This window comes from Heloderma suspectum, chromosome 1 (assembly GCF_057233095.1).
Source record: "Heloderma suspectum isolate Gila_16-S chromosome 1, 16-S_ref, whole genome shotgun sequence".
Classification (NCBI taxonomy): Eukaryota; Metazoa; Chordata; class Lepidosauria; order Squamata; family Helodermatidae; genus Heloderma; species Heloderma suspectum.
Genome location: NC_139458.1, coordinates 136,345,650 through 136,359,520, shown reverse-complemented (window position 1 = coordinate 136,359,520; position 13,871 = coordinate 136,345,650). Strand labels below are relative to the sequence as shown.

Here is a 13,871-nt window from a genome sequence, read left to right as displayed (position 1 = left end):
TTGCCCCAAATGCTGTGGAGCTGAGGGCCGAACTACGCTAAACCACATTAAATGAATAAGGTACAGTTTCATCTCTGCTTTTTAAAAAAATTAATACTAAACGGAGGGGAGCATTTTCATCAGAACCACAGCAAACAGGAAAGGGAGGTTTAACCCTTCCCTTCCCAGCTGCAATTGATCCCAAATAAAATTGTCCCCTTCACTGAAATTATCCTAAGGAAAAATCCTCCCATTGCTGTAGAGCAGGCATGGGAAACATGCTGTCCATGGACTGCATGCTGCCCCCAATTCCCCCCCCAAATCAGGGAAGGGGTATGAAAAAATGGCAGCCATAGTGCATTGGAGCACCCTTTAAACAGTGACAGAATAGCCCTGTTCAGGTACTAATCCTGAACAGGGTACATAAACTCATGGGTAGGAGCACCTTGCCGACAAAGGTCCGTCTAATCAAAGCTATGGTTTTCCCAGTAGTAATGTATGGCTGTGAGAGCTGGACTATAAGGAAGGCTGAGCGCCGAAGAATTGATGCTTTTGAACTGTGGTGCTGGAGAAGACTCTTACGAGTCCCCTGGACTGCAAGGAGGTCAAATCAGTCCATCCTAAAGGAAATCAACCCTGAGTGCTCATTAGAAGGACAGATAATGAAGCTGAAGCTCCAATATTTTGGCCACCTAATGCGAAGAGAAAACTCCCTGGAAAAGACCCTGATGCTGGGAAAGACTGAAGGCCAAAGGAGAAGGGGACGACAGAGGATGAGATGGCTAGATAGCATCACGGATGCAATGAATATGAACTTGAGCACGCTCCGGGAGAGAGCGCAGGACAGGAAGGCCTGGCGTGCTATGGTCCATGGGGTCACGAAGAGTCGGACACGACTGAACGACTGAACAACAACAGGAGCACAGGGCTGCATACAGTCCCCTAAGGTCCCTGATCATGTGGGAAGTTCCACTTGAAATCGAGTGAATGCAAGTGGAACTCCTCTCTTCAGGGGCCAGGGCTGGTGCTCACCAGGTCATCAGATGGGGGGGCAGTGTGCATGGCCCCATGCCTCCACTCACAAGTTTACTTGTGAGTTAAGCCTATTGTGAGTGAGCATTCAGCACTGTGAATATTATGATTTTTCTGTCATCAGAAACACAATATTACTGTAAATGACTAGAACTCAGCTGGACCTTCTGATCCAGCTTTTGTTGGCACTTTGTTGGGAGTGTGTGAAGAAAATGCTCCCCAAAGATCAGGAATGAGAGAATTTATCATATCAATTTATCAATTCATCTTATAATTTAGGGAGGGTTGGCTCACCTTAGTTTAGACAAGGTGGCTCAGGGTTGTTGTGTCTCACGGCCATTTCAACCTTCCAGCCATGTTTCCAGCCTCACAATGCCCAGGGGAATGACACTTCATCATGACATTGTTCAGAGCAGCAACCCCAAGGCTTTTCATTAAGTATGGAAAAGAAGAACTAAAAAAAAATCCCTTGGCCACCTTGTCTAAACTAAAGTAACCCCCCCCCCCGAACATTTCTGAGGGGACACTGCCATGCCTGCCCTGCCTCTGCAATGAGGTAGTGCCTCTGGAAACCTATCTGAAAACGCCCAGGCTTTGGTCCAATACAGTCTTTTACTGACTGGTGCTACTTAAGCAAAGAAGAATTGCAATGTGGAAAATGACGCGGCACAACAGATAATGATTGTTAAAATAAATTATGTTGTTGTTCTTATACAAACTCTTTGAGGGATTTTTTGGTGGTCATTTTTGTGGTCATTTTAAAATTATATTAAACACTAACACTAAAAAAATAAGAGCCAAACACGGAAAGATTTCAGAACAAATTAATCTGCAACCCCACCACCAACACCACTTCAGTACACCAATCCCCACCAGCTGCCTCTTCCTGTTGGCAAGTCTTCGTAGATTTGCAGTAAACGTGCCGCTCCAGCCGTGATATCTCTTTCTCCATGATGCGCACTGTGAAAGAGAGTGCGAGGAAATAATCAGTGTACTGTCTGCTTCCTGACTGTAGATGCACATCTCCTCAGCACATCTCCTCAGCAGCAGCAGCTTGTAGTCCCATGATGGTGATGAGCAGGTCGTCAGTGACAGTCTGGGTACAGCAGGATGAAGTTCTAGGCACATTTTGTTCATGTTCTGTGTTTAGAGAGTAACACAGATTTGGAGAGTAACAATGCGTGGATTCACTTGCGCTGTCAGTGTGAAATACTTCACAGGTTTTCATAGTTGTGTTCTTGCTAACTTTCACAAGAATGACAGGAAACACCTTGCTCTTGATCTTCTCGTGACTCCACCACAGTGGTTTCTTCTACTTGTTTTTCCTGCTCCACAGGTACATCCTCCTCCTGACCATCATCTTCCCCCTCCCCTGGTGTTTTGGCACTCTGGGCATTTCTGGGCTTTCCACTTCCATTTTAAATGCAGGATCACAACTGATTCCCTTTACACACACTTCTATCTCTGTAGATGGCCATTCCCATAGCGTTATGCTTCCATGAAGAGGCGTTACACACACTCCAGGTTCAGCGATACTTGCTCCTGGATTCCTGCCCCTTTCCCTCCCCTTGCACATTACTGGTGAATGGGACTGACACTTGGGCAGCCCCCCACCGATCTTCCTGGGCCCCACCTCCCTCTTCCATGCTTTTGGCCAGTCCCTGCTGCACAGTCCCTCTGCTGCTCTGCTGCTTTGTTTTGAACAGGCAGGCTGAAAATGGTGAGGAGCCAAAATGTCTTGGGTGCAGGAAGGCTAAACGCCCATCAGACCTTCATCACCACCTTCGACATCATGACCACACCCCCAACAACCACACTCAGCGCTTCATTCACGCTAGGGGAGAAATACACGGGGAGGACATGGCGCTCCATTTGCGCATATCTGGAAAAATACCCAATTTTTTCCATTTGAAGAAAACACAGGATAGGTGGGAAGAAATAGTGGAATAATGACTGGACAACAACAATGTCATGTAATGGACCTGCACAATTAAGTGATTGAGCAACCATGAACGTGCAATAAACTTGAGGTGTAGAGATCCCCTCCGTCTCCATGTCTGAAGACCTGTGGGGTGCAGAAGGTGGTTGCATATTTACATCAGCATTGTCCTGCCCATCACCACAGAATTGTACTGCACTATTTATTACTGAATTAAATTACTCTACTGCTAGGACAGGGACAGGGACCCACTTGCAGGGTGCCTTTCCAACCAGCTTGGCTGGCCAGCCCAGACCCACAGCTTGTGCAGACTGGAGTAATACTGTGGATGCATATGTCTGGGAAGTGGCCCAGAGTACTCCTCTAGGGCCTCAAAAAGGGCTGCCTTTATGGCCTTAAATTTGGTTCTGGCCTGGATGGGTGTCTGGATAGCAGACGTCTGGCCACATTCCAAAAAATGTGAATGGTGGGCAGACTTGCAATGTGTGTTAAGCACTCCACCCAGTCACTTTGGAGTAGTAACTGCAAAAGCAGTCCCACCTCGGCATCTTGCCAATAGGCAACACAACAGGATGTGGAAAGGCGGTGAAAGACAACAATGAGTTCGTCATGTAAGTGCCTTCAAACTTGTACCACCTGCAGTGGCACATTTGTATGTGTGCCACATCATTCCTGCAGAGAGACAGAATGGACAGAAGCTGAGTGAAATCAAAGAGTTTATCGCTTGGTAACAATGAACGTAAGCGGTTACGAGCAAGCAATACCCATTACTGAAGTAGCACCAGTCAGTAAAAGATTGTATTCAACTGAAGCCCAGACGACTATCCAAGACAAATCGCTCCATTAAGTAACCATGCCATTAATTAGCTCCATTAATTAGCAATAAATTAGCTAGAAGGAGGAGGAGGAGGAAATGGAAATATTCAGAGGCAATGCAACCAGTGGAAGGACACCTTATTGTCAGGGCATGACTACTCATTTTGGGGAGGTGTATATCAAGGCTTAGAGCTGAAGGAGGGAAACCCGCAGTAACCGCAGCAGTATCTACTTTGAATGGGAGCTGTGAAAAGGGGGGTGGACCCTAGATCAGTATTAAAAACACATGCTGGGGACTCAGGGAAGTGAGTATTCTTATCAGGGCACCCCCAAGCATCTGAGCAAGACCCTGAACCCTGGAGATAAAGTGCTCATGATCAACCACTTCCCCAGGCGATCACCACAATTTAAAGTCTTACTCCTACCTTGGAGATCCCCTCCTTCTAGCCCATCCTTCCCTGAGTCAGCAGCACCCCATTTTCATATAAAAATGCATGCCACCCCCTTTCTCGCTCCAGTACTTTTCCAGCTGCACTGGCTGCCAGTCCATTTCCAGGCCCAATTCAAAGTGCTGGTGTTAACATTCAAAGCCCTTAACGGCTTGGGGCCAGGTTACCTGAAGGATCGCCTCCTCCCATATGTGCCTGCCCGGACCTTAAGATCATCAGCAGCCCTTCTCCGTGAGCCCCTGCCAAAGGAAGTGAGGCGGGTGGCTACTAGGAGGAGGGCCTTTTCTGCTGTGGCACCCCGGCTCTGGAATGAGCTTCCTAGTGAGGTTCGCCTGGCGCCTACATTGTATTTTATTCTCCCAGGCATTTTAGTATTTTAGCTTGATAGTCTTTTAGCTTTGTTGTTTTAAATCTGTATTTTAATCTCTGCATTGCTGCTAGGTTTTATTCTGGTTGTATTGTTATATTGTGGTTTTAACGATTTTATATTTTTGTATTGTTTTACTGTGTTATCTGAAGGATTGCCTCCTCCCATATGTGTCTGCCTGGACCTTAAGATCATCCTCAGCAGCCCTTCTTCCTGAGCCCCTGCCAAAGGAACTGAGGCGGGTGGCTACTAGGAAGAGGGCCTTTTCTGCTGTGGTACCCCAGCTGTGGAATGAGCTCCCTAGTGAGGTTCGCCTGGCACCTACATTGTATTCCTTTCGACGCCAGGTGAAGACCTTTTTATTTTCCCAGGCATTTTAGCATTTTAGATTTCTAAATTTTTAGCTTTGCTGTTTTAAATCTGTATTGTAAACTCCTGCACTGCTGCTAGGTTTTATTGTGGTTGTATTGTTATATTGTGGTTTTAATGTTCTATATATTTTAAATTGTTTTATTGTGTGCTGTTTGGTTTTAATTTTTGTGAACCGCCCAGAGAGCTTCGGCTTTTGGGCAGTATAGAAATAAATAAATAAATAAATAAATAAATAAATAAAATGTATTAACTGCTTCTAGTTTGACAGCTCTCAAACTAGAGGCAGTTACTGCATTTGGGAGAGAAAAAGGGGTGCTGTGTCGGGCACCCTGAAAACAGGTTGCTGGGGACTCAGGCAAGTGGGAATTATCAGGGCAACCCCAAGGGTCCAGGCAAGCCTTTCATCCTGGGGATAACCCTGCTAAGGGGTGATCTACACCCCGTTTCCCCATCTATCAACTGTCAAAGGCTGCCAAACCAGCCTCTTTACAGTCTAGCCTTGCCTGTTACCTTGTATGCATAGCTCAAACATACAAGGGAGCAGCCAAGGCAAGCCCTGACATTTTGGATACCTGCAGCTGCACAAGTGCACAACTGCAAATAACCGATTAAAGACAATAAAAAAGAAAGAGAGGCATTTGTGCACATAAAACAGGGCTGGGAAAATGTGTGTGTCTGGGGAGGGGGATTTCCAGCCCCATTTTTGCGCAAAAAAGAAAAAGAGATTTTTAATAGCGCTCTGACCACAGTTGGGATTGCAATCAGAGTGGGGACAGGGGACTTGGCGGCGGACGTGACGGTTCTGCTTCCAAGTCCCCTGGGATGCCAGGCAGAGCTGGCTGGAGGACCATGGGGGAAGAGCAGGGAACAACCAACACACTGTGGGCCATGTGCTGTGGGCTGTCGGCAAAACAACTTGCAGTGCATGGCTAGTCACCCATCGTGGGTTAGTGTGTTGTGCAAATGTGTCCAATGACACTATGATGTGAAGATGCACAATTCCGGGGGGGTTCTCCATGACAACAGAAGGAGAAGTGAATGGAGGATTACCCGGATTTTTTCAAGGGATCAGCTCTGGTGCACTTGTGTCCACACAGGGCTCCACCAGTGAGTGCACCACACCAGTATAAGTTGCTTCACAGAAGATACTTCCAGGTGGGGTGGAGAGGTTGGAGTGAATGTCATCTGACTAGCAGGGGCTGCTCAACCAATAAGAGAGGCTTCCCCGTCCCATCCAGGCTTCCCCTCCGCTTTCTCTTTTGATAAAGTCCTGGGAGGTTTCCTCCAGCATCTTGCAAAAAATCACTCTCCTTCGTGCTCTCCCCTACCCCCACATTAAGTATTTCCTTAAACCAATAATCATCACAGGAACACAGTGTTCTCCCTGCCTTGGAAGCTGCCGAAGCTATGAACAATCTCCTTCTCTCCTGCCCACCCCACATTACTTACTTCCTTAAATAAACAATCATTATAGGAACACAGTGTTCTTGCTGCCCTGCTGTTATCAATCGAAGCTTCGAAGCTTTGACATTAAGGCTCTCTAAATGTGTTGTTTCGATTCATGGGAATCCAGCAACTTCAGGAATGAGCAATTCGGGAACATGCCTCATTGATCACAATGGGAGTTACTTCTGAGTAGACACACATATGTTTGTGTTGGGAAAGACAGGGAAGGGAAACAAAGGGATGGGAAACCAGCCCCCTTTCTAACCCAATGCTACACAGGAACAAAAGTGTGGATTAGTTACTTCCGAAGGGAATAAACCAAACAATGGAGAATCGCAGCTTCGGGAAAGTGTTTTACAGCTTTTAGGGAAGTAGTGCTTTAAAATGTGTTACTTCAATTGAGGGGGATCTCTGTAAATGCTGGTGTGCACATTCAGGGGTTAAGCCTCATTGACCACAATGGGAGTTACTTCTGAGTAGACACTAATTGTTTTGCTCTGGGAAACATAAGGACGGGAAATGCAGGAACAGGAAACACCCCTTGACCGGGGACATGGTGAAAGGCACACCCCTGGGCAGGGCTAGCATATCCGAGGTCAATGCGGGGGTTGGGGCACACAAGAACTATACTGCAGAGAACCTGACTTAAGGAAAAGAATTGGACTTTAAGCAGTCTGAGGAAATCCAGTTTTTCCGTGATAAGGTCCAAGGTGGCTGCTGGAAGGCCACGATGTCATGTGTCCCTAACAACCTCCAAATACAGCCAGCTCAGAGTAGATTGCTGGTGGAGACATCCCCCTGGACACTGTGGGGATTTCAGTTTGGCCCAGCAGTATGAAGGAGCAGGGGGCACCAGTGAGTTTCAGATACTACACTTGTTGCCCTGCCTCTGCAGTGAGGATGTGCATCTGGAAGCCTTTTGGGAAGAGATCTCATCATGACTAATATTGGGTCAGGTTCCTTAATGCTTTTGACTTCAGTCACAGTAACGTTATTCTTGTTAATGATGGATGACTGTAAAGTGTTCAAGGTATGTACTTAATGGAAATTTTTGAATAGTTTATGCAATTACGTGAATAGACCACATCCTAAACAGAACCTGCTTTAATCTGAAACAAACCCATCCCACTTCCTTTTCACTCACACTTCAACACTGCTTTCATTTCGTATTGCATTGTGGCAAGGTTGTAGAATCTACAATCTAGATTCATTGTCCAGCTGAGAACGAGCACATCAGGTGGTGTAATGTAAGTACTTTTAGAGGGACTTAAATGAATTTGGAGCCAGTGTTTAATTTGATACCAAGCTGTGTTCTAAAAAGCTTGAAGGAATAACAGGGCGCTTTTGACCATGACAGTATAAAAAATAAATGGTCCATTTAATCAATCAATCAATCAATCAATCAAATAAATAAACGCATACATAAAATGTGAGGCTTTTGCCTCACTATTGAATAACCAGAATCCCTCTAAAGAGGGCACCTGTCCCTTTCAGAGTGTGCAGAAAGCTTGAGCATTTTCTTTGAGAAATCAATGCCTGGGTGAGGATGATAATTCCTGAACAATGCCATTTGGAGAGAGAAATGGAGAGAATCAGGAAAGAGCCTAGAGCCAGCTTGGTTCAAGACTACTGCTGCTGTTGTTATCATGCAATCTAAAAGAGCCTTGCAAATGGAGATTTATTTATTTATTTAACATTGTTTTTAGGCCGCTTTTAAGGGTAAAATCCTTTCAGGGATGGCTTTATTTCTTTAAGCACTGAAAAAAGTCCTACAACTCCCAGCATTCTCGAGCCAGCAGTACTGGCTGGGGAATGCTTGGAGTTGTAGGACTTTTTTCTGTCTAAACATGCATAGGATTGCCTTTACTCTCCCACAGAAATCCTGATAGGACCCCTGGGGATCTTGGATTTCAAGAGCAGAGTTCCCAGCCTCGCTAAGGTTAGAATTACATATGGTACCAATAAATATGTGTTTTTCAGTGCCACCACCATGCTGCCAAAATGTTGCAGCAATTTGTTGGTGTGGTGGTGTTTTCAGCCCAGGGCTGTGTGATCCCTGGTGGGTTCCAGGCAATGGAAATGGGTCCCCAGATCTTCAGACATTCCCCATCTCTGCTTTAAAGACTGTGATATGGTTGAAGTTTTGGATTGATCATACTTTATTTGCTACTGTTTAATTGATTCAATGCCTGAGTGAGCAAAAGAAAATGGTCTTATTAGGCAAGGATATAAGAATATAGAATTATTTCCGTCTGCTATGGAAGTGCCTCCTAAGAGACAGAAACAAGAAAGACAGAATATATGTGTGTGGGGGGAGGAGTCCATTGTTATATTTGTATAAGAAAATATTTTAAAGAAATTATTTAAATTATTGATACTAAACCAGTTGTAGAACTTATTTCTGTCTAAACCTGCATAGTGTTGTGCCCTTAACAGATGACAAAAATGGGGAGTTGGTATTATTACATCATAAATTAGTCTTCTCTAATTATACAAAGCCCATCGGCATGTTATCTCAGTCTCAATGTAAGCTCCATTTAAAACGTATCCTGGAGCCAAATGGGGGTGGGGGGAGCTTTGCATTTCTGCAGTTGTACATGTTGACCATTTATTTTTCAACTACAAATATGCTCGTGCTCCTTTCACGCATGGCAAACAGCCAAGGAAGTGGTATTGCAGCAAGGCTGAGTTTTAGAAGATAAGGTTGATTGCCTCTAGATTTTTTGATAATATCACCTCTCCTGTATCAATAGTAAAAGGAAGGTTAGACCATTGTGATAATATATGCTGGGGTCTCCAACCTTTTGGGGCCTGTGGGCACACTTGGCCTTTTGAAAAAGTGTCTTGGGTACCAGCATAAATTGACTGCTGTAGGGGGATGGGGGCCAATCACAAAAATATGAGGAATGCCCCCTTATCTGTGTTTGTGCATGTGTGTGTGCTACCCACTCTGGTTTCTCTCTCCCCACCCCCCTTTCTGGCTGGGGAATGCTAGCAGCTGTAGGACTTTTTCTGTCTAAACATGCATAGGATTTCACCCTTAGCTTACTTTAGAATTGTCCCATGAGTCTTTACTCATGAGGCAAACTGATTTCAGTGGGTTAAGTCTAATGTCAGCCCTACATACAGTAGATCCATTGAAATGAATGGGACTTAAGTCATGATTAAATTAAGTCCCATTCATTTCAATGTATCTATTCTATGTAGAACTAACATTGGATTTATTCTACATAGGGGCCATTTGTCGTATTTGCAGGAAGTACCTGAGGAAATTATTATTCATTTGTTTGTCTCTTGAATTGGTTGTTTGCAGATAACTTAGCTGTGGCAATAGATCCAGTGGGAATGGCCAGTGGGACTGTCATGTTCATTCCAGCTAATGGTGCCAACGTAATTCAGGCAGGCCAAGAGGCCCCTGATACTGTTATCCAACCACCAAGGATGGTACAACATGTGCAATATGTAGGCCAACAGCTTGGAAGCCCCAACAACCAATCTCAGCAGAACCTTCAAGGGGGGCCGATGGAGAAACTCTTCACAGTAGAGACCAAAACTCTGGGGGTAAGTGCATTTAATATCTGCTGGTGTCACATCCATGGCAATAAAAGTGGTTTCCTTGCAGGAATGATGTTAGTGCTGGAAAGAAAGATCTGATCAGCAGGGACTGAATCCAAAGGGCAACCCCCCACCTTAGCTCTAAATCCTTCTTTTATGTAATGCAGATGTGATGTGTCATGATGTGCCTGCATAAGTCAAGTTGACCAAGCTACTGATAATGGTATAGTCAAGATCAAAGTTTTATTATGGTCATCATAGACAAGCATAAATACAACTAAAAGCAAAATAAGATATGCGGGGGTTGAATATAAGCAAGGAAAGACTTTGCGAAGTTTATTATCGAGGATCAATCATTGTTACCTACTTCATACATCATCATATAGGGAGTATTGAGCATTTCTAATTATTCTGGGTATAGTGTTGGACCCTAGTCTTGTATCCTGATAGTCAAGCAAAGCCATCAGAAGAAGGCTCATAGCAGTGAAGCCTTGCCATGGATCATGCATGTGTGGCAGTAGATAGCATCTGGGGTTCTGGCACTCCCCCTGCCCAAAGCAATACCAATAGCCTGGACAGTTCTGCAGAATAACATTTTCTTGATTTTTGCCTCTTCCCTGGAACTTGAATTCCAGGGTCCCAGGCAGGTCAGAGTAGTGCTTGCTCCAGACAGAGGTGGCAGGAGTTAGAAGTAGTGTTGCTGCTGTTAATCAGCTCGTTGGTCAAAACCTGTCTGTAATCGATCCAGGCTCATCACCTTTGTAGCAAGCTTGGATTGATGTATTATGAATTCCCTATTTAGTTTGGAATTGATTGCGACCTTCAGACCATGTGCAATATAGTACTTACATTCCCCCACCCCCACCTGCACTGTGGCAAAATTTTCAGTCATCCTACTTATAAAACTGAGGGGAGGGATGGCGACGGAGTAACATCGACTAGATGCAGCTCCCACCTATACTGGGACAATTGAAGCCGCAAATATGAAAAATAATAAGGATTTATTCACAGCCAAAGGGAGGAGGAGATTAAGAAAGAGACGGCACACTATAAGTCCTGGAGAAGAAAAGTTGGAAAAGGAGAGGAAGAAGAAACAGCTTAGAATCGAAAGTTTCCTTCCCTCAAATGGGCCTACGTATGCCGTGAGTATCAAAAACAGCACAAAGAATAGACTTGCGGCCACAACGCCTATCAGCACCTCAGTCCATCAAGAGATAGAAAGCAGCCTACTAATTAAAACTCCTGTGAAGGAGAATGCAGGAAAGCAGAAATCGCTTCCCCCCCACAGCCACATTGCCTTCCTCAACAGTTGGGTGAAATCTGCTTTATATCTGCAGAAACCCTAATTTTAATTCTAGAGCGTTTAAACAAAATTTAAAGGCAATTAGGAGCCTTAATTCAAACGTACGCTCACCCAGTATCCAAGTTAGAGCAAAGATATGAGAATGAGGAAGACGCCACTGTTACACGCCTCCCCTCTTTTAACCCTGAGTGAATGCAACATGTACAACATAAGACAAAAGGGAGAGTACAAAGAATACTCCAGACAAATCAGGTCCTAATATGCTTCCCAAAGAAAGATGCACAGCTTTGGACAAATAAGAAAAGAATCCTTACCTCTCGGACAGAATTACTGAATTATATTATATTTCTATTACAACACCTTCTAGAACTAACACCATAAAAAGATGTCCTCTTCATCATAGGGGATTGGAATGCTAAAGTAGGAAGTCAAGAAATCACCGGGATAACAGGCAGGCATGGCCTTGGTGTAAAAAATGAAGCAGAACAAAAGCTAATAGAGTTTTGCCAAGAGAACACGCTGATCATAGCAAACACTCTTTTCCAACAGCACAGGAGACGACTCTACACATGGACATCACCAGATGGTCAATATCGAAATCAGATTGATTATGTCCTTTGCAGCCAAAGATGGAGAAGCTCTATACAGTCAGTAAAAACAAGACCTGGAGCTGACTGTGGCTCAGATCATGAGCTTCTTGTTGCAAAATTTCAGCTTAAATTGAAGAACGTAGGGAAAACCACTAAACCATTCAGGTATGACCTCAATCATATCCCTTATGAATATACAGTGGAGGTGAGGAATAGATTTAAGGGATTAGACCTGATAGACAGAGTGCCTGAGGAACTATGGACGGAGGTCTGTAACATTGTTCAGGAGGCAGCAACTCAATCCATCCCAAAGAAAAAGAAATGCAAGAAAGTCAAGTGGCTTTCTGATGAGGCTTTACAAGTGGCTGAAGAAAGAAGGGAAGCGAAAAGCAAGGGAGAAAGGGGAAGATATATCCAACTGAATGCAGAGTTCCAGAGAATAGCAAGGAGAGACAAGAAGGCCTTCTTAAATGAACAATGCAAAGAAATCGAGGAAAACAACAGAATGGGAAAGACTAGAGATCTCTTCAAGAAAATCGGAGATATCAAGGGAACGTTTTGTGCAAAGACAGGCATGATAAAGGACAAAGAAGGCAGGGATCTAACAGAAGCAGATGAGATTAAGAAGAGGTGGAAAGAATACACAGAAGAACTATACAGGAAAGATCTGAATGTCCCTGATAGCCATGATAGTGCAGTCACTGAACTTGAGCCAGACATCCTAGAGAGTGAAGTCAAGTGGGCCTTAGGAAGCATTACTAACAACAAAGCTAGCGGAGATGACAGTATTCCAGCTGAGCTATTTAAAATCCTAAAAGATGATGCTGTTAAAGTGCTGCATTCAATATGCCAACCAATTTGGAACACTCAACAGTGGCCACAAGACTGGAAAAGGTCAGTTTACATTCCATTCCAAAGAAGGGCAACGCCAAAGAGTGTTCAAACTACTGCACAATTGCACTCATTTCACATGCCAGCAAGGTGATGCTCAAAATCCTACAAGCTAGGCTTCAGCAGTATGCGAACCAAGAACTACCGGAAGTACAAGCTGGGTTTCGAAGAGGCAGAGGAACTAGAGATCAAACGCCAACTTTCGCTGGATCATGGAGAAAGCGAGAGAATTCCAGAAAAACGTCTATTTCTGCTTCATTGACTACGCTAAAGCCTTTGATTGTGTGGATCACAACAAACTCTGGCAAATTCTTAAAGTGATGGGAGTACCAGACCACCTTATCTGTCTCCTGAGAAACCTGTATGAGGGTCAAGAAGCAACAGTAAGAACCAGACATGGAACAACCAAGTGGTTCAAAATTGGGAAAGGAGTACGACAAGGCTGCATATTGTCACCCTGCTTATTTAACTTATATGCAGAGTATATCATGAGAAACGCCGGGTTGGATGAATCACAGGTCAGAATTAAGATTTCCGGGAGAATTATCAACAACCTCAGATATGCAGACGATACCACCCTAATGGCAGAAAGTGAAGAGGATCTAAAGAGCCCCTTGTTGAGGGTGAAAGAGGGGAGTGCAAAAGCTGGTTTGAAACTCAACATTAAAAAAACGAAGATCATGGCATATGGCCCCATCACTTCCTGGCATATAGAAGGGGAAGAAATGGAAGCAGTGACAGATTTTACTTTCTTGGGCTCCAAGATCACCGCAGACGGTGACTGTAGCCATGAAATTAAAAGACGCTTGCTCCTTGGGAGGAAAGCTATGGCAAACCTAGACAGCATAATAAGAAGCAGAGACATCACCTTGCCGACAAAGGTCCGTCTAATCAAAGCTATGGTTTTCCCAGTAGTAATGTATGGCTGTGACAGCTGGACTATAAGGAAGGCTGAGCGCCGAAGAATTGATGCTTTCGAACTGTGGTGTTGGAGAAGACTCTTACGAGTCCCCTGGACTGCAAGGAGGTCAAATCAGTCCATCCTAAAGGAAATCAACCCTGAGTGCTCATTGGAAGGACAGATACTGAAGCTGAAGCTGAAATATTTTGGCCACCTAGTGCGAAGAGAAAA

At 44.5% G+C, this 13,871-nt stretch overlaps 1 protein-coding gene across 3 annotated transcripts in view; it reads left to right on the top strand.

Moving 5' to 3' along the window:
- The first annotated feature begins 7,532 nt into the window (after nt 1–7,532).
- Nucleotides 7,533–13,871, top strand: part of LOC146357972 (membrane-spanning 4-domains subfamily A member 15-like) — a 28,931-nt gene continuing 22,592 nt past the window's right edge. For all 3 annotated transcript variants that reach the window (XM_084859482.1, XM_084859491.1, XM_084859472.1), the window contains exons 1-2: nt 7,533–7,647; nt 9,714–9,961. In XM_084859482.1, coding sequence (XP_084715608.1) covers nt 9,746–9,961 — 216 coding nt within the window. In that variant the 5' untranslated portion in view covers nt 7,533–7,647; nt 9,714–9,745. The remainder of the gene's footprint in view (nt 7,648–9,713; nt 9,962–13,871) is intronic.